A 23,063-nucleotide genomic window follows, 5' to 3' on the forward strand; every position below is an offset into this window, starting at 1 on the left:
CTCCATGGTTATGCATACCTTGTTTACACCAGGCTATTCTTTTCACTTGCACAAATTACAAGCAAAAGTGTTTAACTATGCCAAGCAAAGATTATAACTGTGCATCATGCTAACCCCACAATAATTGGGCCTTGTGACTACAACCCCAGGTCTATAGCTAAATTTTAAAACGCATTCTTTGAGGCATAAGAAAACAAGTTACTTACCTGTAACTACAGTTATCCAGTATTGGTATCTTTCATAGATTCACATGCCTGAATCATTCCCAGTCGCCGAGGCGGATGTCCAACAGTAAAATACAAAAGCAGTGCCTAAGTATATAACAGTAGGCTAAAAGAAAGCCAAGAGGCCTAAATCTTAGTAGCCTATGCACATCATTATATGCAAAACACTGAAAAATAGATCCAACCAATCAGCCACCAGCACCCTCTAGAACCTTCCCAGCAGAGGCAGTTCTCCTCAGATTTTCTTAGCACAAGTGGGAAGCAGGAATCCCAAACCAAAGAACTGTCTCGCCGGGGAGGAGGGTGGGTGCATGTGAATATATGAAAGATATTCGAACACGAAAGAGGGGCGAGGGTCAAACTAGTTTATACTCTACCACCCCAGACCCCCCAAGGACCTCAATTATACACACGAGGGGTGAATAGAGTAGGTAACATAAAAAAAAATATATGTATACAACAAACAGAGGGCCCCAATAGGGCAAATCATTCTATTTGAGAAAACTGCCCTCACTCACATACCAAGGTATGTGACATGCCTCATCATCAGGCTTGCTTACAATACGCCCTGGTGTATCCCCACACAGGGCGGAGCATGAGGGAGGGGGGAAAAAAATAATAAATTTCTCTTAACACGACATATAGTCAGGACAAGTAGACATAGACAACACATAAAACATCCGTTGGTGAGAATCGTGCAAGCACCAAGTGATCACAACCGAGAAGTACGACGAAAAGTGCAGTATGGGGAGTGATTAAAACGGATTAAAGGTGTCAACCAGAACACAACCTTTATTAAACTTTTCTTGACACCCCTACCAGGATTAAAAAATAAATGAAAGAGGATGGGAAAAAGCCTCAAAGAGATAATTAGGAACCTCAAGGCTTCCCTCCTACCACTGCCAGAGTCAACATGTTTCGACCGCTCTGTATGCGCCTGTAAGGTCACTCCGGTCTTCTTCAGGACCGTCGCATTCAGTGTCACTCTGGGTTCCTCCGTATTTCGGATATTGGTACCCCAACAGGGGGGTAGGTCTAATCGATCCGTACCTCTCCTGTATTGTGTGTGAAGAGTGTCCCGTCAAATGCGGGAGAACATTAGCTATAGCAAAAGAGGAGAGAGAAGGTGGTGCAATCCCTTGTTAGTATACACCTACTCTTTCTTTCAATCTTTTCATATCATGTCTATACTATAGCCATTAGAATTCTTTGTCTAGTGTTGAGCCAAAGACCCCGATACCATATCATGCACGGAATCCTGCTAAACTTGTCACTTGTCCCAGTATAACCAAATATATACAAGAAATAATTCCTTGCAATTGTCCATGTCCCTGTAATAGTGTCAACACTCGTACCTAATACCTAGCCCCACTCTGTATCCGAGTGTGGGAGGAGAAGTTACCTTTGAAATCTCCGCCTCCCGATGTACGTTTGTTGTTAGGAATGTCACAACTGCTTTTTAGCCTTCCGGTGCCTTCATCGGATATTTGCAGTCACCTGCGTTGAAAACGCTCACCCCCTAGAGCCCTCTCCTTACCGTTCCGTAGGCCCGTCCTGGCTTAATCACCTACAACCCGTGACACCGCGCAGATAATACGCGCCGTGTCTCTCGGTTCTCTAAATGTTGTGAGCCAGCTGGGGCGTCCCACGTGACCGCACTGGGGATGTCTCCACGTTGTACGTTCTCCCACTCGTACTAGGACCCATGGGAAATGTAGTTTGCTCACAGTATACTGCTACATATATATTTTTTTATGTTACCTACTCTATTCACCCCTCATGTGTGTATAATTGTATAATATATGAAAGATACCAATACGCACAAATCCCTGACCATCGCATGGACAGGGCATTCCCCCTTGATCCCTGTTGAGGGAACCTGCTGGCGTCATATTGGCATTTCCTGTTCTCTTTTGTTGCAAATAAATCGAGTGCTGGCTTGCCCCAAACTTAGAAGATTCTGTTCATCTGCTTCTGCTCCCATTCCCATTCGTGACAGCCCGAGAGAGACCTGCTCAGAGTGTTGGCCAAAGTGTTTTGAAGCCCCTTCACATGTTCTGCTCTAAGAATTATCTTGTGGAATGTGACCCACTCCCACAGTGACAGTGATTTTGTTCTTCCCGATTTGTTGATGTAATACAGGCTGGTCGTATTGTCGGTACGGACCAACAGTGAGGAGCCCGCAATCCCCGGAAGAAATGCCTGCAGAGAAAGAAAGATGGCACGAAGCTCCGATCTGTTGATATGCTGTGGACGGTATTCTTGGGACATCTTCCTTGAATCTGCAAATCTTGCAGATAGCCTCTCCATCCCTCCATGGAAGCGTTGGTTGTTGAAACTAATTCTGGAGTAGCTGGTAGGAACGTGAGGCCTGGAGCCAAGTTCACTGTCTGAGACCACCAATGCAGAGAATCTATCATGCACGATGTAACCTTGATGGAGTTGTCAAACGACCCTACGGCTTGCTGCCATTGTAGGTGCAATTCTCCTGCAGAGGTCTCATTCTGAGTCGTGCCAATGGTACGAGGTTTATTGCAGATGAGCACATCCCCAGAAGAGAAGTGAACATCCGGACAGAAACTGACTTTCTTTTTGAGATTGATATTGCCAAAGGACCTTTGAGCAATCAATCGTCAAGATAAGGAAGCACTTGTATTCCTTAGGATCTCAATGTCGCTGCTACTGGTGCCAGACATTTCGTGAAGATCCTTGGTGCCAATTTCAGTCCGAGCGGGAGCACCTTGACATGATAGTGGACGCCAGCCACTGTGAAACGAAGGTATTTGCGATGCTTGGGATGTATAAGGATGTATAAGCATCCTCCAGATCCAGAGAAGCCATAAAATCCCCATAGTTTAGACAGCTTAAAACTTCGGTAAGCATGACAATCCGGAAACTCTGCTTCTTCAGGAATTTGTTGAGTTCGAGGAGGTCCTGGATCGGGGGCCATTCCCCTGATTTCGTCTTGATGAGGAAGAAACGAGAATAGAACCAGTTTCCCCTTTAAGACGATGGAACCATCTCTATTGCATTCTTGCGGAGCATTTTTAAGGCTTCTTTGAACAGTAAGTGAAAACGAGGGGGGACCCCTGGGCGGGGTAGTAGGTGGCCGTTTGAGGAGTTCCAGGGTGTGGCCGGTGTTGACTAGGTCAAGAACCCATCGATGCGAAGTGATATGTTGCCACTTGTGAGCAAAAGTTGAAATGTTGGCGCCCACGGGGGAGGGAAGGAAGGATGACTGGCGTCCTGCGTAATCATTGCTTCCTGTTTGTATCGCGACCTTGATTGTTTGATCGCTTTCGTCCGCCCTGACAGGAGAAACTAGTTGAAGAGGATTGTCGGTAAGATGATTGGCTGTAAAGCTGTCTGTACTGTGTCTGATACTGCCTATTTTGTTGATTTTAATATCCTCCATGCAAAACCACGTCCTCTTGCACCTCGGAATGATCTGCGCCTGTATTGTAGAGCGCCAAACAATTTAGCAATATCAATATCCATCTTTGTAGCAAGGAGGGCCTCATCAATGTGCTTTCCGAATAAGGATTCTCCATCTTAGGCCAAATCTAAAATCTTTGTTTGTACTTCTGGCCTAAAAGATGTAGCTTTAAGCCATCCCTGGCGTCTAAGTACTGCAGCACCAGCAAGTTGGCGAAAGTTGGTGTTTGCAATGTCCAGAGCGCAATCTATGATCTCAGAAGCAGCTCGTTCTCCCTCCAAAAGTATCTTCCTTGCATCCTGTTTACGGTCCCCAGGGAAGAGGTCCATAAATTCCGCCAAATCTGACCACATCTGGTGGTCATAACGGCAGAGTATTGCCAAGGAATTCGCTGCTTTAATGGAGGCTGCAGCAATAGTGGAAAACTTTTTACCTATAAGGTCTAACCTCCGTCCTACCTTATCAGGCGGTGTTATTGGCGTAGCCGGATTTTTGGATCTTTGCTGGGCGGCTTGCGATATAACTGAATCTGGTCGGGGTGACCAATCAGACAAGATGGAGTATCAGGAGGAGCACAGTACTTTTTCTCAATGCGAGAGAGTACAGCCGGGATGGAAGCAGGAGTTTTCATAATCTTAATTCCTTCATTCCAGATATAATCAATCAATGATAGGAATCGCTTGCGTGACTTTTCTAGACCCTTCTTTGAAGTCATGTAAAAAACAATCTGTGTGTTCTACTGCCACTGGCAATTGAAATCTGGTTGTTGCATGTTGCATCAAGTTGTGAAAACCCCTGATGTCCTCAGGGGGAGAATCTGAAGGCTGAGGAATGGGTGGAGAAGGCATTGGTATGATAGAATCATCCCAAGGATCCACGCTAGTAGCTTTGTCAGGTAACTCACCCTCATCGACCTCTTCCTCCTCGGAGGAAGTATCATGGTGTATTTGTGGCAATGAACCAGAAGGGTGAGGTGGCGAAGCAGGAACCTCTGTCGAGGGTAACTAGTCCGGCACCTCCGTTGGCAGAGGTGGATAGTCTGGGACAGCCTGTTGTGGGGGAAACATTTGACGGTAATTCGCAAGGATGGCTTGGAGATCTTGAATGAGCGTAGGTGGAAGAGGACTTACCTCTCCATGACCCAACTCCCTTCTGGGAGGTCTATGATATGGCGTAGCAAGATCTTCCTGATAATAGTGTTCCTGGTACTCCTCATCATAGTTTTCTTCTTGGCACTTTATGTTAAGCTCAGAGGGGTGGAAAGCTATGCCAAATGGTCCCTCGTCATCTTCGTCCTCAAAATCTTCATCTTCGACGTAAGTTTCCAAGATATGAGATGGCAAGAGAGGAGATATCTTACTGTAATCCGGTCTTTGGTAAGTCCTTAGTTGAAAATGTGTATACGATATAGGCGTTGATTGTTAAGGTAATGATGGCTGAGAGACTGGAATCGTAGTCAATGGGCTCTTCGTCGACGGGATCATCACTGAAGTAGACGTCGACGGAACAGTCTACATTGGCGGCGCGGTCGACCAGGTTGACTTTAAAAGATAGAAATAACTTTGTCGCCGTTGGAACCTTCGTCGTCGAGCTAGACGTTGACAAGGTCGTCGACGAAGATTCAGAATGAACTCTTCGTCGACGAGTCTTTAAGAACAGGCTTCTTAGACATGACAGAGATCTTGGTCGCTACAGTAGGTGAAGAGATGGCCATAGTGGAGACAGTAGCCATCGACAAAGGGGCAGCAGAAGTCACAGAAACTGTTGATGATGAAGCCAGAGTAAGAGTTTTAACCTGAAGTTTACTCACTGTTTTAGAGGTCGATGTGTTTTTAGATCCCTCAGAAGGCGAAGACAGCGTTGACCCAGAGGAAAGTTTAGGTGACCTCTGTGAATGGTCAGAAACATCATGAGAAGCCTTGTGATGTTTTCTTCCCTCACTGGAAGAGCTGTCATGCGATCTAGCCCTTTTACTAGAAGTTGAGGCCTTGTCATCTTCCTCAGCCGAAGAAGATTTTAACCATAAAAGTAGCCTTCACGCCCTGTCACTAAGAGTTTTAGTAGGGAAGGTCCGGCAAATTCTACAATCCTTAGCAACATGCTTTGGATGTAGGCAGTAGATGCAATCTTTATGCTGGTCATCCACATGGACCCTCTTCTTCTCACAGGTCCTGCAGGGCCTAAAAAGAGCCTTCTTGTCAGACATCCTGAAGAAATGAAGTGAAGAACTGAGTAGGCACTCAGGGAGACTCCCTTCCATACGACGTGCGGTGAAAATCTGAGGAGAACTGCCTCGGCTAGGAAGGTTCTAGAGGGTGCTGGTAGCTGATTGGTTGGAACTATTTTTTTGTTCTTTTTATATAATGATGTAGATCGGCTACTAAGATTTAGGCCTCTTGGCTTTCTTTTAGCCTACTACTGTTATTTACTTAGGCTCTGTTTTTGTATTTTACCGTGGGACTCCGGCCTCGGCGACGGGGAATGATTCAGGCATGTGAATCTATGAAAGATACCCCAATACTGGATAAAACGGTGTTTCCTCAAGTCCGAAGGGTGTCGCTATAACACCTCTGCAGCGGAGAAATACACATGGGTATCTATTTATTAGTACACTAGCTCAAAATAATGTGTTACTGGGCCAAATTTATTTTCACTGTCAAATACATTGCTTAATTTTGTTCTGAGAAAAGTGTATACATGGAAACAGTTGCGTAAAGTTCAAGTACATTATCTTTTATCAAATAAAGACAAGGAACGTTTAAATAGTACTGCAAATATGTTATAAATATTATCTGCGTAATTAAATGCATGGAACAAACCTTCACACGGTCTTCAAACCTGTACACTGCTTGGAAAGGTTTGCGGTCAATAGGACAAAAGGGTACGATCTGCAAAAAAATAAACAAACAGAATAAACAAGATATACTCGACATTTTTAATGATTTTAGCTCAACATTTTTCAAACTACCTACCAGATAGGGAGCTACAGAAATCTTAAACGGCTTTTTCAACGTGCTCTTTGTGGCCAAAAATCAAAAGAAGTGTTAAAGGCCTACCATAGCACGGAACCCTTGCATTACACGTTTGCAATTTAACATATATTGTAATGAAAGAAATGATAAAGATCTCCATCCTTTTACTCACTAATTAGATTGCAAGGATAGTTTAAAATTGTGTTTCTGTGTAAAGGAGATACTTATGGAAAAATAAGTGGATTGCTGTGTCGGGCACTCAACTCAAATTGAGCTGGTCACCACGGATATATCGAGCTCTGCTTTTTCTTTCTTGGAAAAAACTATCAGGCCTTAAATGTACCACTGAATTTGGTTTCCCCCAGAGAGAGGGCAGCACTTCCCCTTCACACTAATTGGCCAAGTATTTAAAGGTGGTTCCCGGGGACACCTGCACTACGGTTGCCAGTATAGGGGGATATTGGGGGAGGCTCGATATGGGCGTTGATGAATTCTGAAACCATTCAACATCATACAGTTAAAAGAAAAAGTTACTTGTCTTACTCCATTTAAACAGGTTCTTCAGGTTAGGAATATCCATAGGGGCGGAAACTAGATCCAGATAATTTAAAAAAATATATTTTTAAATCATCAGTGACCTTGTTTCGTTAAGTAGCAGCATATGGCTCACTAATGAGTACATTCCACTCCAGAAGGAAGTGGCTGAGCAGCATACAAGTGCCACCCTTTTATGCGGACATCAGTTTCTCCTTTTGCATGGCGAAACGCGAAGCATGACAAACAGTAGGTGACAGTGTCCCAAAATGTAGCTTGGAACGTTATGATGAAATTTAGGGGTTCACCCCACAGAACAGTGAGGTGGGATGGCAGTGAAGAATCTACGAACTATCCACAAGAAACTGCGTCACCAAAAGGTAGATTGCTGGTTTTTCTGGTGAACCCTTTTTACTGCAGATTACTTAACTTAATAGATGCTTCGGCAGTACCTCCCCAAAGATGGAGGGTCTGCGGAGTGGACATAGACCAGAAGGGCTTGCAGGTTTGGGAGTAATATGGTTCTCCCAGCAGACCAGGCTGTGAGGGCAGTAGTGTTTCGTGAGCATGTACACCTAAGTCTATGCTGTAGGCTGTGATATCTCAAGAACTAGAACCCCCTTTGCAACACCATCATATCGTTTTTAACCCTGGCAGATTTTTAATAGACATGCCTATTCATTTTGACATGGCCCTTTTCTGTACGGTCTTCTTTTCTTTGCTGCAAACAATCCTACAAAGGGATGGTCATCCAAATGATCCGCTGTCAACGTAAAAGTTCAACATTTTTGGGCCAAGATTATGAAGGATAAGGTGGCGTGAAAAATGTTGGCAGTGATGGCTTGACTTACGTGCGATGGGGTTAAAACTTTTGCCAATAAGGTCTCAAAGAGTCCTCAGCACCGACTCGACTGCGAAGATGGGGTAGAGAGACTGCCCTTAGAGCGTCCGCAGTTCAATTAAGCGGCACGCAGAGGTGATGCAATTAGGAAGATTGTTTTGAGGTTCACTAGTCAAGTCAAGATAAACTTTATTCGGCCAGTGGCCATAAAAGCACAAAAAACAAAACAAATCCCATTTATAAAAAAATAAGGAAAATAAAGAAACTGAGCCAAAAAAAAATAAAGGATATACTGTGCAATTCATAAAATATTTCATGAGATTAAAAGCGTTGCAGGGAACCGATTCATACAGAAGCAGCATCTTTTAAGGTTCTCAACCCCTCCTAATATGAAATGCAGATTTTAGAAAATTGAGTACTTGTAGGAAAGTGGGTTTCTGTTGCAGCAACCCACCCACTTTTTTCTAGATTTCTGATGCACTTTAACTTTATGCGCGCTGGGTCCCTGCCAATCAGGTTCCCAGTGCCTGTGTTCTTTCCCAAAACTGTACTTTTGTATCCCCAATTGGCACACCTCTGACCCTTGAAAATATACCATGGGTACCAAGGGAATTGCGACAAGGGAAGGCCTCCAAGGGCTGCAGCACATATTAGAGGTCCTGTACCGTAACGTACACACACTGCCATTGCAGGCTGCGAGTTTTGGGGCAGAGAAAAGTGAAGAGTCGACATGGCACATACCTATGTGCCATGCCTGAAACCCACTGCCTATGGTGTAGGTAAGATACCCCTCTAACTGGGTGCCCTATACCACTGGTGTAGGCTCAGATGCAAGGGTACTGTACCCCTACAGTGTATAACTCCATTCTTAGACATTGTAAGTGCAGTTAAGCCATAAAGAGTATATGGTCTGGGAGTTTGCCATTACGAACTCCACAACACCAAAATGGCTTTACTGAATTCTGGGAAGTTTGGTAGCAAACATCAGAGCATAATAAACCCACACGGATTCCAGTGTAGGTTTTATTGTACCATGCACTCACAGGGCATCTTAGAGATGCCCCCTGAAAAACGACCAGCCTCTGGTGAGTTCTCTGAATAGGTAAACACCAGCCTGCCACTACGAGACAGGTGCCTTGACCCTTGGGGTGGGAGCCTTCACTTGCTGGGCCCAGAAAAAAAGCCTTTCCTGGGAGGAGGTGGTCACACCTCAGGGGAGCTTCAAAGGCCTTGCCGCCTTTGTAATGTGACCCCCAGCCTCTCTTGCTATCAGGAGCAGGCCCCCTTCCTCTCTCACCCACTTTTCAGGAGTAAGACAGGTGGGAAAAATGAGCACAACGGCACTTAAAATGTTTAAGAATGGACTTAAACACTGTAGGGGTACAGTGCTCATGCAACTGTACCCTCACCAGTGGTATAATGCACCCAGCTAGATGGGTGTCTCACCTATACCATAGGCAGTGGGTTGCAGGCATGGCACCTAGGTATGTATGCCATGTTGACTTCACTTTTCTCTGCCTAAACAACAAGGAGCTATAGAGGGACAATTTCAAGCCAGATCGCCCTCCACCCATCAACTATTCAAAAAACAAGAATCCATACAATCAGGGCACTTATTTCTCTTTTTAGTAGGACCAGGGTCATGGGATATTCACCTCAACCAAACAACGGTTTCAAAAATTATACAGTTTAATCCGGTCCTCTATGCCCGGGATAATAGGTTAACTGAATAGGAATCATAAAACAGGTATTTGTCAGACCATTCACAATCACACAACCACCAAACATTAGTATGTGTGTCCCATCCAAAAATTGTAGAGAGAAGAGAAAGTACCTCACGTGCGCACCACCAGAGGAGCTACTGGCAGGTTCTCACCAGCTTGCCCACGTAATCATCATCGGCAACCTTCTCAGGAAAAAGTGTGTGGTGCCCAGAAAGGCAATTGTGTAGAGGTGTTCTTAGTGAAAAGAATGAGAAGAAAAACCAGACCCCATTAAGTGCAAGAGACAAAGCGGTCTCAAAGTTAAAAATGAGTCAAGACTCACATACACAATTTTGACCCTTTAATTTGAAATTGTGAGCTTGCCCAATGTTAAAACCATAACATAGTATAAACCCATTTGGGTAAACTGTATAGTTTTTTTTTAACAGTTGTTGGGTTGAGGTAAATACCCCGACCCTGGTCCTACTAAAAAGAGAAATAAGTGCACCGATAGCCATATTCTTGCTGTTTGAATTCACTTTTCTCTGCACCAAAAACACGCAGCGTGTGCTTGAAGGTACAGGACCTCCAAGGATAGCACAATATGGGTTGCTTCCCTTAGAGGACTTCCCTCGTCACAATGTCCTTGGTACCCATTGTACCTTTTACAAGGAAATTGCATGCGGGCAGAGGTGTGCCTATTGGGGGTACAAAGGTACAGTTTTGGGAAAGAACATAGGCCCTAGGAACCTGATTGGTAGGGATGCAGGGCACATCAAGTCAAAGTGCATCAGAAACCTGGCAAAAAGTTGGAGGATTAATGTAACAGAAACACACTTTCCTACACCCTCCGCCCACCATGCCGAGCAGCCAACCCCAGCTATGAACGGATTGGCCTGCAGCCAGGCCCTACGCCCAACCACCTGCGGACACCCTACTCACAGTGCACAACAATTCAAGCTGCTAAACTACTCCTACAGGTAAGTAACCATCTTGTTTTGCAGCATGAATGTTTTCTGGATTCACATGCTGTGCATCAATTTCGAAACGGTTTCTTCACTGTGTTAGTGCTTCAATTTTGAACGCTTTGCCATCTCGCACTCCTGTTTTAACAATACACGCTACCTTTCAAATGCCAGGAAAGGACGAGCAACAACAAAATAAGGAAATCTTCGCCAAACAAGAGCAGGAAACAAACAAAAGAAAATTGTGTCCCCAAACTAACAGATAAGCACAAAGGTTGAAAGATACCGGTAATTAGGCAGTGCTTCATGGGAGGAAACAAAACATAGAAAGGGGGTCTAAGAGCATAGATTAACCACTATCAAGCAAGCCTTTTTAAAGGCCAATCAAACTAACACATACAGAGGCAATGGGCAGGCTATAAACCCATAAAGTGTAAACATGTTTTGAAGAGAGCAGAGCTGCTTAGGCTTGACCTCAAAAGCTGGACTATTAGCTTTATCAAGGGGTCACCACATCCACATAAATAGAGCAAACCAATTGTCTTGTACATCTATAATTGAATGTATATTTTATAAATTCACATCGCACTATTTAATAAAAGTGATTGTGAAAAATGCACTATAGCCCTTGGGCCCCACTGCTACTCGCCCGGCAGGAGCTGGTCACTTTTTTGATGCATATGCAAATACCCACGCGGAGCATCCAAATGTTCTTGTAAGTGGGGTCTGTTTGCCCAGCCTGCACCCTGGATAGCACCTATCATGGGTTCTGGCAGGAACAGGCTACAAGTACGAACTTACGTGAGGGGGCAGATTTTCACTATTCTCCTGCAGCAGGAGCAAACATTAACCAGAAGCAGGAGCCATACTTAATGGTCCGAGGGATGGGGGTTCCCATGGTTGTGATGCAGGTTGGGTAGGGGCGTCCGCATATACTGCTCCCTTCAATAACAAAATTGGACCAGAGGGTGGGATCCTAGGGTCTGTGTAAGGCTTGGGATGAGCTAGGTGCCAGTGTAACGGAGAGGGACGACTTCTGGCTTTAATACATCTAGAGGACTAATGAACTCCTGAGTGCCCCCTCTCAGACCCTGATGGACTGGCATACTGAAAGCTATCTCTAATCAAAGCAATCCATATCACCTTCGGAACACCCAATGTGGAATGATACCCGCCCCGCTGACAGTCATTACTAACACGGTCATAGCCACTGGGAAGTCATTATAGCAACTCTTCGTCACAGATATTGTGGTGCATGGCAAATAGTCGTCCGAATAGCGCACAAGAGGTCAGGAAGTGACGACCATAGACACATCCTCAAGAAGATTAGCGCAGTGGAGCAGAGGCTCGAGGCAATAGACCCGAAAATCACTTGGGGTAGACACTGGAGCATTTAATGACAAAAACATTCTGGAATTATGGACGACCTGTTCATTACGTTGGAGTTAAAGGTCGAGCATACAGCCTTATGAGATACAGAGACCTGGCACCTGTTGACCAAGGTCATGGACCTTGAAGATAGAACCTGCAGTAACAGCTTACTTCTAAGCCTCATGGAACTTCTCTCGCCACAATTCCAAAGGGCACACTGCATACATTCCAATTGGCCGGATCAGGAAGGTAAGGCCAATAATTGCATGCTTCCTCCACTACGACCAAGCCCGGCAGGTGCTAGTTGCCGCCCGTAAGGATGGTCTGTAGGACTACGAAGGACAAACAAATCACAGTGGACATCTCGTGTGACACGAACTAGAAGAGGAAGGCCTTTTTCTGGCTTCTGGCTTTATGTTGCGGATGAGGGGCATCAAATTTTGACTACGAGCCCGCTGCCCAGATGTGGATCACACTTTATGGCAAGTCCCAACACTTCACGAACCTGTATGACCTCGGATCTGTTTGGGATGGCTTACAGGTGTCGGCCATGAACACGGTTTCACCCTCACCACTGACATGTCCAACTCGATGGATGAGGGTGGGCGGGGGGTGTCTGGGGACACAAAACAAAGTCCTCGAATGTGGTTAGATTACAGGACTGAGCGTTCAAATCCCAAACTGGGTAGGACAGAGCGAATCAGCAGTGACGGAAGGTGAGAAGTCCTGCTCGCCGTTGAAGTGGAGTAGAGACAAACTATTGAGTGTTTGTGATGCTCCTACTCATGCTTCAGATGTTAGAATGTTAGATCTGTGTACCACATGTTGCATGCAGGATCCCTTCCTTGCTGCGAAGCGATTCCCCACTTCCCCCAAACCCTCCTCCCTGGGTGTGGCCCCATCATTCTCGCTCATGGAGATCTTTTTATTATACCCCTCACCCCCCTAAAACTACCTCAGGCACAGGTGGCCTCATTGTGCAACTGCCTTAGGCTCTACATTGCAAACCTCTACTCCAGGGTGAGATGTCGGTCATTTGGTAAGTGGGGTGCACCCCCTTACTCTTCGGGCTTGCAGCAACCCTGCAACCAACCCTCTCAGAGGTCCACATCTCAGGCCCCAACCCAGCATGGCCGACTCCACCTACACTCCCATCTGCCAACCACTCTTGAACCATTGCGCTGAAACCTCTGACAGTCCAGTCAATGGCCTCACTCGTTACATAAAAAGCAAGAAAGTATTGAATACCTCAATTCCAAACATGCAGACTTTGCCATGCTACTGGGAAACTCACCCCACCCAAACTTGAGACTTAGTGTGGAAGGTCATACAAAAGTAGCCATACACTATAGGACACAGAGGGCCCTACATACCCTGAAAAAATGGGGTAACCATATTCCTGCAAAATTTACTCGTTTGTACAATACCCCACATTTGGACTGTCCCGGAGGGCAGATACGTTAGCCAAACTCCACATTGGCACAAAAGTGGCGAGTGTTGAGTCGAACTATGCCCCAATGGGGTTAATAAGGCATTATTCTCCACTGACTCTACTGCATACTGAGAGAATTGGGTACCCACTAACGTTTGTGGGGGGAAGACTAGAACCTGACCTGGGATGCGGTCCTGGACCACACGGTTCAGTGGATGCCACTAAATCCCTGTACAGGTCACTCATGAGTGATATCCTGGCCGACAACGATCTTCAACATCTGGCACTTTTACATCCAACTGAGTTGGAATACTCTCTCTTCTCACCGGTTAACGGCACCCAGTGTAGGATCGACTTTCATTTCTCAGTCAATGACGCTGCTTGTGACCGATAATCAGATCCTACAACTGGCGTTTTTCGACCACTCTATGATTTCCCTGGAGATGGCCTTTGGGCGTGCACAGCTGGCCTGTAAAATGCAGAGCCTCAATGTACCTAGGCACCAAAAGTTATGACTCTCCTCACGGCACAACTTCAGACCTACTATACTCAAAATGAGGGGTTCGTGTCACCTGCACAGATGTTGTGCGCAGCTGCTAAAGGTACTGTCAGGGGCCACTTCATGTGGGACGCCGTCCTTCGGAATAGGCAAAAAGTAGCACAACACGTTTCATTAGAAGTGGGGGGAACGCTCCACAATACCACCCATCATAACAATACAACCAGACGCACCTTGGAGCAAGCCAAAATGGAGATCAACTTTATACACCTCCAAAGCAGAGTACGCTTTTCAGACTCCAGGCACTCCTCTACAAGTATGGCGAGAAGGTGGGCAGATTACTTGCAGCCCAGCTCGGACAATGGGAAGCAGTGTCTTCCATCCCAACCCTAAAAACACAACATTGACGCATAGCCAGACACCCCCAGTAAATAGCAGTCAAATTTGTTGATTACTATAAACACCTTTAATTGCTGGAAATAGTGGAGGACAAGGGAGAGATCAACAGGCTTTTTTTGAGAAGATATACCTTCCTTACCTCATTGAGACAGGCAGATCCCTCCTGACTGGGGAGATTACCGAAGAAGAAATAGTGCAAGTCATCTCGAAGGTCTTATAATAAGGCCCCTGCGTAGGAGGGCTTCCCAATCCTATTATATATATCTTGACTAAGGGCGAAGTTATAGAATCTCTTCCAAGCTTATAAGGAGGCAGAACAAACCAGAAGCTATGGGACACTTTCTAACAGCCCTTATAACCATTGTCCCTCCTGTTGTGTAGTGGCTATTGCCCCATCCTGCTCCTTAACAGTGGCATCAAGATGTCTGGATATAAATTGCTTGAGGTGGGCCACCTATAGCCCATTCGGCTCAGGTGGGGTTTATGCCCAAGAGGACCTCCCACAACCTATGCATCCAGGTCCACTCGATGTGGTTCGCTAAAGACCTTCCGAAGGAGGAGGTAGCCTTTTCACTATTTTATTTAGAGTGTTTTATGTAGGGCGAACATGACCCAAGAGTATCAAAGCGCGATAAGATTGAATGAATAAAAATAAGCATACGAATACATCAAGACTAAAAGACAATGGGCTGTTGAAATCTAAATCAAAATAAACATCCGTCAATCAATTATTAGGTACTGTTCTAGCTTCTTCATCGTGGATACTTTGATGCTGCTCTGAAATTATTCAGATCCAGGTACCCAGAAGAGCAATCTTTGATTGGGTGAAGATGTGCTTCTGACCTCTATAGATATTGCAGACATCGTGATGTCCGCTGCGCCCATGGGAAAGGCTCCTTGAGAGTCTATGAAAGGTATCTTCATTAGGATCTTTTCCATCGATGGGTTTGAACACAACTTGAGTGGTAAAGAGTTCCAGACCCTTGGTGCCAATCCAGAAAGGGAGCACGTGTCGTTTTTTTTCTGATTATTGGGGGGATGGGCAACTTCTTAGCGAGCAGCTGCCAACTGAAATTCAAATCTTTTCTGCCAGGTACCTTGGATCATTAAAATGTAATGCTTTGTGTGGAAGGCAGATGCTCAAAAAGGCGTTCAAGAGCATAGAGGGGAGGGTACCTTTTCATAACCCTCTGCAAATTCTGCCTGGTAACTGATTTCAGAGACAAAGTTAAATAGTTGAAGCAGGGAAGTCCCCTGTCCCCTCTTCTTCCTTCTGGTCATCGAGCTCCTGGCAGCAGCTATTAGTCAATCACCTCAGATAACAGGTATCCCAACGCCAGAAAGCCCCTCTTTCATCGTTCTCTATGCAGATGACATTCTATCGACTCACTGCCTTACCTACCTCCCAGTCCTCATAAGTACCAATGCCTAATGTGCGGCAATTGCAGGGTATAGGTCAATTGGGGGAAGAGCAAAGAACTATCCTTGTAATGTATCACGACAAAGGCTGCTATTGCTGGGTACCAGTTTCAATGACCGGCATCCTGCCTAAAATACTTGAGGATATATATCAACAGGGGGACTAGAACGTTTGGTCCTGCACAACCTCCAACCAATTATGGCATGCACAAGAGTGGACTAGCCACTTGGATGCCTCTTCACATGTTCTAATGGGGCAGAATACAGTCTGTCAAACTGGTAGTGCTCCCTAGATTTACCTACGTCCTAGGCGTGCTGCCCCTGCAGGTGCCCATGGTCCTATTGAGAACAATAGATAGGAATATTAAAGTCTTTATATGGGCGACATGAGACGAGGCTCGCTGTTTTGATACTCACAGTCCATCGGAAGATCAGGTTTGGGTCCACTGTTAATGAAACATTACAACATGGCTTTGGACTTAAGAGTAGCTCTGGTGCATTTAGGATAACCGTGCTGACACCCCCGCCTCCTCAGCTGTAGACTGGGATCGAGTGGGTCCACGACTACAGAGTGTACATGCGGAAGTTTAATGTGATAATTGAGACTCTGCTAGCTACACCCTCTTGGATTATCCCAGCCTGGAGACTCCACCCCCTGCCCCCCATTCTGGACTATTCTTTTCCTTGCATCGCAATAAGAGTTGCTCAGTTTTAGATAATGGTTTTGCAGCTTGAATCTTTCTGGATTCACTATGCTGTGCATTATTCCGCGGTCTAGTGGTTGGGTTCGGAATCTACCTTTATGCTGCATGGAGTTAACACATTGTTATATATAAAGACATAAAAAAGCACTACACAGGCATTCAAAGAGATGACATACAGTCAGAGTTGTATTCGCTACGTGGGCAAAATAGTTGATATTAGAAGAGTCCATAATCAATTTGCCATCACCACTCAGTCCTGATCCTCACTACCTTGATCAGCAACACTTCCATGCCCATCCCATGTAGAAGAGACCTTAAACTTGGTTCAACATCTAAAAACATAATGTGGGAGGGGGTGGGGCTCTTCACTAAAGTAGGAAGAGCTTTCACGATTTAGTAGTGGAGTAAAAGACCTTCGCCTCAAAGAGTCATAAGGTGCCACCCTGGCAAAACTGATGTCCGCTTCACATCCATTTTAACACTCCCTCAGAGGTGGAGAAGAGATGGACAAGATTAAAAGAAGTTACAGTGTACCAAACTCAAACTGTCTCAGACCAATTTTACAAAATGCTAAAAAAGACCGATGGGGCTTTGATAAAGTGCTACCCATGATCCTGTTCACTTTAGAGTCACCGACAAACCACTATGGGGTTGGCAATCTAGACAGGACACTTTTGGATATAACCCTCGAGGTTTGACTGAAGCAGATGACTGGCCCATTAGTTCAGTTGACTACAAACTGGACTCAGAAGACCGGTATACAGCCACAGGAAATTTGCGATCAGCTCAGAGAATGCAGAAAGGGCAATATAACAAGATGACCCACCTCCCTTCCTGGAAGTACGCAAGATGTGGCCATGCAAGATGACCGACGGGACAGGCAGCTAGGGCCCTCCGACATCTGTCCACATACTACAAAATCATACACTAAAAACCAGCTAAACTACTAAGTCTGAACGCCACAACAGAAACTTCGTATGCAGCCCATCAGCCAACAGATCTGCGCGCCTGCTGGTGCTTTTTTGCTGTTCTATGCAGCAGCAGAGAGATGGAGACCCAATGCAGCACTGACATTACTAGCATGGATGTTGCCGGTACAGAGGATTGCTGTCCCCTGGAGGATTGCCAGACCCCACTTCTTGATACCTATACACAGAGTCTGCTGTTATCAGCCACTCCTGTTAGTCTGTGGCACCAATTGGCCAATGAGGCGGGCTCTCTGTCCAGTGTGCCTTGTTGGAGTACTGTGGCCTTGGGTCTATGGCGCTGGGCGGCCAACTCTTGGCGAACACTGGTATACCCTGCTACTCCCTGCCTTGTTAGATGGTCGGATCGGGCCGAGATCCCTGTGGTGACAGGGCCGCCTCTTCCTGCCTTACAGAGGGCCTCTGCTTCTAGGGACGTTGTACCTATGACAGCTGCAACTCCGCCACCTGTTTAAATGAGGGTGTGATTTTTCCTGCTGGGCCGGCCTGAAGGCCCGACACAATATTTGTAGGGAGGGCAGAGACACGAGTGGTGGGGGGAGGGCAGAGACACGAGTGGTGGGGGGAGGGCAGAGACAAGAGTGGTGGGGGGGAGGGCAGAGACACGAGTGGCGGGGGGGAGGGCAGAGACACGAGTGGCGGGGGGGAGGGCAGAGACACGAGTGGCGGGGGGGAGGGCAGAGACACGAGTGGCGGGGGGAGGGCAGAGACACGAGTGGCGGGGGGGAGGGCAGAGACACGAGTGGCGGGGGGGAGGGCAGAGACACGAGTGGCGGGGGGGAGGGCAGAGACACGAGTGGCGGGGGGGAGGGCAGAGACACGAGTGGCGGGGGGGAGGGCAGAGACACGAGTGGCGGGGGGGAGGGCAGAGACACGAGTGGCGGGGGGGAGGGCAGAGACACGAGTGGCGGGGGGACGGCAGAGACACGAGTGGCGGGGGGAGGGCAGAGACACGAGTGGCGGGGGGAGGGCAGAGACACGAGTGGCGGGGGGGGAGGGCAGAGACACGAGTGGTGGGGGAGGGCAGAGACATGAGTGGGCGGGAGGTCAGATGAACTGGGCCTGTGGGGCAGATACAGACTGATCTGTGTGCTGGGAGGAGTAGACCGGGCAACTTCCTTTTGTGTGCCCTTTCTTGCCCTTGAAGGTATACTGGGCAAGAGGCTGGAGACAGATCACTTGCAAATCTGAATTTTTAAAAGAAAACCCGAGACCAACCCGTGAACTCTCTGCATTTATGCCTTAATGCCGGGATGGAGTAAACTATTTGGAACCCCAAGGGTGAGTGCCACAAATCTTCTGCCACTCATTACATAATAGAGCAGCTGACAGGTCACAAAGCACAAAAGCGAATAAGGTGATTGGGTGGGGCGCTCACCTATCTGGATTTAGTTCCATGTTAACTGGGATCGACTGTGTGGTCTTCCGGCCTGGAGAATAATAGTCCTTTGTCGCATACTTACTGTAGGAAACTAGATAAAAGTAAGGTATAGTGTGCAAAGAGTCCAGTGGAACCTCAAAAGGTAGGAAGAGGTAAAAGTAGGTAGCACCTTATGAATCAACAATTCACTGGCAGACCACCCCAGCATTCCGCTCAGCTGCACCGTGAGAGAGGTGGCTGGGCCAGGAGGAGGACTTCATCCCCCCAGCATCCCTGGTCCCCCGTGACAACAGCTCGGCGCCCGGAAGCGCACAAATTCATCTTTCCGGCCCACGGCTTCGTATTCACCAGCAGACCGCCCCAGCATTCCGCTCAGCTGAACCGAGAGACAGGAGGCCGGGCCAGGAGGAGGACTTCATCCTCCAGCATCCCTGGTCTCCACTGTGACGGCAGCTCAGCGTCCGGCGGGGCATAAGCTCATCTTCGCGCCCGCAGTGCAGGACGCGTGCAGCAGGGCCCATCCTTGCCAGGAAGATGCAGGGCCAACCAACTTGGTCTTTGGGCACTGCAACAAAATAGAGCCAGATTACCTGCCTGCACTCCGATTCTCTACTTGGCTCCTCAGTTGTCATCCGACTAGGTTCCTTGGTACACGGGTCCCTGATTAAGGGCTGACTTGGATTGGTTGGTACTGCTTCCTGTCCCGATCACAATACCACGTTTCTGACTTTTATTTGAGCCTGTAGAGGTTTGACTTCATTAAGTGGGTGCAATTTTAATCCATAATTTTAACATCAGTCTGATGCAGTTGGACATTGCTGCTGTCAACCTTTTGTTCGCTCTTGTGGAAAGCAGCTTTTAATTTATTGGCTTTATAGGATTGGGGGGGTTGTGAATCTAACAGCATTTTAGCCCTATTCAAAACAAGGCCCCACTTATCATTGGGAACAGGAAATCTAGGAATTTTGAGTGTGGGGTTGGAAGGGCTCAAACGTAATCTAATGAAACTAAGCAAGTCCGTAAGTCTGCAGGAGACAACTGTGTTGTTGATCGCATTGACGATCTCCTTGTTGAGTGCAAGGAAATTTTAACGCCACCAAACTATTCACCTATGACCTCCTGCTCTCCTAGCACACCTCAAACTCTTAACTAGCAGCTTAAAGCCCACTCACCCCAAACGTTTTCCAACAATGTTTAGGAAGCTGTGAGAAGGAAAATGCTACTTACCAGTATGCATCTGTTCTTGGCATGTAGGGCTGCTGTCATTCATATCTTTGCATAGATCGCCGCCTAGTGTTGGGTCCGGATGATTGCACCTTGTTGTCTTGGAAGAGTCTTCGAAGTATCACGAGATAGGGGACTCCTCCCTTGGAATACAGTGTGTGCATGGGCATCCACTCCATCCTCAGATTGTTTTTCGCCATTGTGGCAAAGGTGGAGTATAGTAAAGTAAAAGATGGCCATGCAAAGAAAATCCTGCAGCTGTGACAGGCCCCGGGAAGGAGGGTGGGCGATATGAATGTCAGCAGCCCTACATGCCAAGAACAGATGCATACTGGTAAGTAGCAATTTCCGTTCGAGGCATGTGGGCTGCTGAACTCATATCTTTGCATAGACTGTATAGCAGTACCTCCTTTAGCGGTGGACGCCTGCCCCAGCTGCAGCAGTTTGAAAGAGAGTTTTGAGGACAGCTTGGCCTACAGCAGCTTGCTGCTTTGATTGCACATCTACACAATAGTGTTTAGTGAAAGTGTGTATGGTAGACCATGTAGCTGCTCTACAGAGGTCTTCTAGTGGAATGTTTCCCAGGAAAGCCATGGATGCCCCCATTTTGCGCGTAGAGTGAGCTCTTGGGGGAACTGTTAGAGTACGTTTAGCTTTGTGGTAGCATATTTGAATGCATTTAACTATCCATCTGGCTATTCCTGATTTTGAGATAGGGTTACCCTTATGTTGTGGTGAAAAAGCGACAAACAACGGTTTTGTTTTGCTGAATGTTTTGGTTCTGTCAACATAGTATAACAGAGCTCTTCTCACATCTAGGCTCTTTCAGCTACTGACTGCGGGTTTTGGAAGAAAACGGGCAGTTCAATGGACTGATTGATATGAAAAGTGGATATGACCTTTGGCATGAACTTAGGGTTAGTACGTAGTACCACTTTACTTGCATGTATTTGCACGTAAGGTTCCTGAATTGTTAGAGCCTGTAACTCACTCACTCGTCTGAGTGAAGTAATAGCAATTAAAAATGCCACCTTCCATGTTAGAAATTGCAGTTCACATGAGTGGAGTGGTTCAAAAGGAGGTCCCATAAGTCTGGTAAGTACTATATTTAAGTTCCAGACTGGTGAAGGTGGATGTTTGGGAGGTATTATCCTTTTAAGCCCTTCCATGAAAGCCTTGATTGCTGGAACTCTGAACAGAGACAGGTGTTGTCTGTTTTGTAGGTATGCTGCTATAGCTGCAAGATGAAGTCTTATTGAAGAGTATGCTAGATTGCATCTTTGAAGATGCAACATGTAACAGATAATGTTTTGTATTGATGCGTCTAATGGATTGATTTGGTTATTGTTGCAATAGATTACAAATCTTTTCCATTTGGCTGCATAGCATGCTCTAGTAGTTGGACGTCTCGCCTCTTAGATAATGTTCATACAATCAGGAGTCAAATTGAGATATCCAAATTCTAAGACTTCAGGAGCCAGATCGCTAGGTTGAGTTGATTGGGATCTGGGTGCCCGATTTCTCCATGGTTCTCAGTTAGAAGATATGAGACAGACGCAGTATTTGATGTGGAACAACGGAGAGTTCTAGGAATGTTGTGTACCATGGTTGTCTCGCCCATGTTGGAGCAACCAGGATCACGGTCAGTGACTGCTGACTTAGTTTGCATGCTACAAGTGGAATCAGTGGGGCTGGTGGAAAAGCGTACACAAATCTGCCTGACCAGTTCATCCATATTGCATTGCCCTGTGACAGCGGATGTGGGAACCTGGCGGAAAAGTACTGGCATTTTGAGTTTTTGTTTGTGGCAAACAGATCTATGTCTGGATGCCCCCATTTTTGGAAGAATGGCTGGAGAGCTTGAGGGTGAATCTCCCATTTGTGTATCTGTTGGCTGTGTCTGCTTAACAGATCCGCTATTTGATTGTCTTTCCCTGGCAGGTGTTGTGCTAGGAGAAAGATGTTCTTTGGTATTGCCCATCTCCATACGCTCTGTGCTACGTGAGAAAGCTGTAAAGAGGGAGTCCCTCCCTGTTTCAGGATGTAATACACGGCTGTCATGTTGTCCGTCCGGCTCAACACAGCTTTGTTGTATATATGTTTTTGGAATGCTTTCAGTGCCAGAAATACTGCTAGCAAGTGGTTGATATGCAGTTTCTTTTACTTGGCTGTCCAAAGCCTTTGGACTGTGTATTGATGTAGGTGGGCTCCCCAGCCTGCCAGTGATGCATCCGCTGTCAATACTACTTGTGGAACTTGCTCTTGGAACAGTCGCCCCGTGGAAAGGTTTTGTGGATTCCACCACGGCAGAGAGTTGTAAGTGCAACTGTCTACCAACACTAGGTCTTTTAGTTGTCCTTGAGCTTGGTTCCACTGCCTTGCTAGGCATTCTTGTAATGGACGCATTTGAAGTCTGGCGTGGGGGACAATGAATATGCAGGAGACCATCATGCCTATGAGTTGCATGAACACTCCCGCTGGTAAGGAGTGTTGTGGCTGAAACCTTTGAATCAGAGTCTGCATATTGGCTATCCGGACTAGATTTGGATATGCCTTTGCCACTGAAGTATTTATTGTAGCTCCCAGATATTGCTGTATGTGGGAGGGTGGCAGATGAGATTTTGGGTAATTTATGGAAAAACCCAGACTGTGCAGCAGCTGGAGTGTTTGAGACATGTGACTTGCACATTGGGCGTGTGACTTGCCTTTTATGAGCCAATCTTCGAGATAGGGAAATACGTGAATGTGTTGCCTCCTGAGGTGTGCTGCCACTACAGCTAGGCACTTGGTGAACACTCTTGGAGCTGTAGTTACTCCAAAAGGGAGAACTTTGAACTGGTAGTATTGTCCTTCTTATTGTGAACCTGAGATATTTCCTGTGAGCTGGGTGAATAGGAATGTGGAAGTATGCGTCCTTGAGGTCTAATGTGGCAAGGAAGTCGCCTTGCTGAAGCAATGGTAGTACCTGTTGTA

At 46.5% G+C, this 23,063-nt stretch overlaps 1 protein-coding gene across 2 annotated transcripts in view; it reads right to left on the reverse strand.

The window, feature by feature from the left end:
* Positions 1-23,063, reverse strand: part of SCAF11 (SR-related CTD associated factor 11) — an 864,597-nt gene that overhangs the window by 739,274 nt on the left and 102,260 nt on the right. For both annotated transcript variants that reach the window (XR_013607094.1, XM_078675739.1), the window contains exon 4: positions 6,480-6,548. Coding sequence is in view for 1 of the 2 variants with exons in the window: in XM_078675739.1 (XP_078531865.1) it covers positions 6,480-6,548 (69 nt within the window). In the remaining variant the exon portion in view is untranslated. The remainder of the gene's footprint in view (positions 1-6,479; positions 6,549-23,063) is intronic.

The sequence above is a fragment of the Lissotriton helveticus genome, chromosome 1_1, assembly GCF_964261635.1.
Source record: "Lissotriton helveticus chromosome 1_1, aLisHel1.1, whole genome shotgun sequence".
NCBI classification, from domain to species: Eukaryota; Metazoa; Chordata; class Amphibia; order Caudata; family Salamandridae; genus Lissotriton; species Lissotriton helveticus.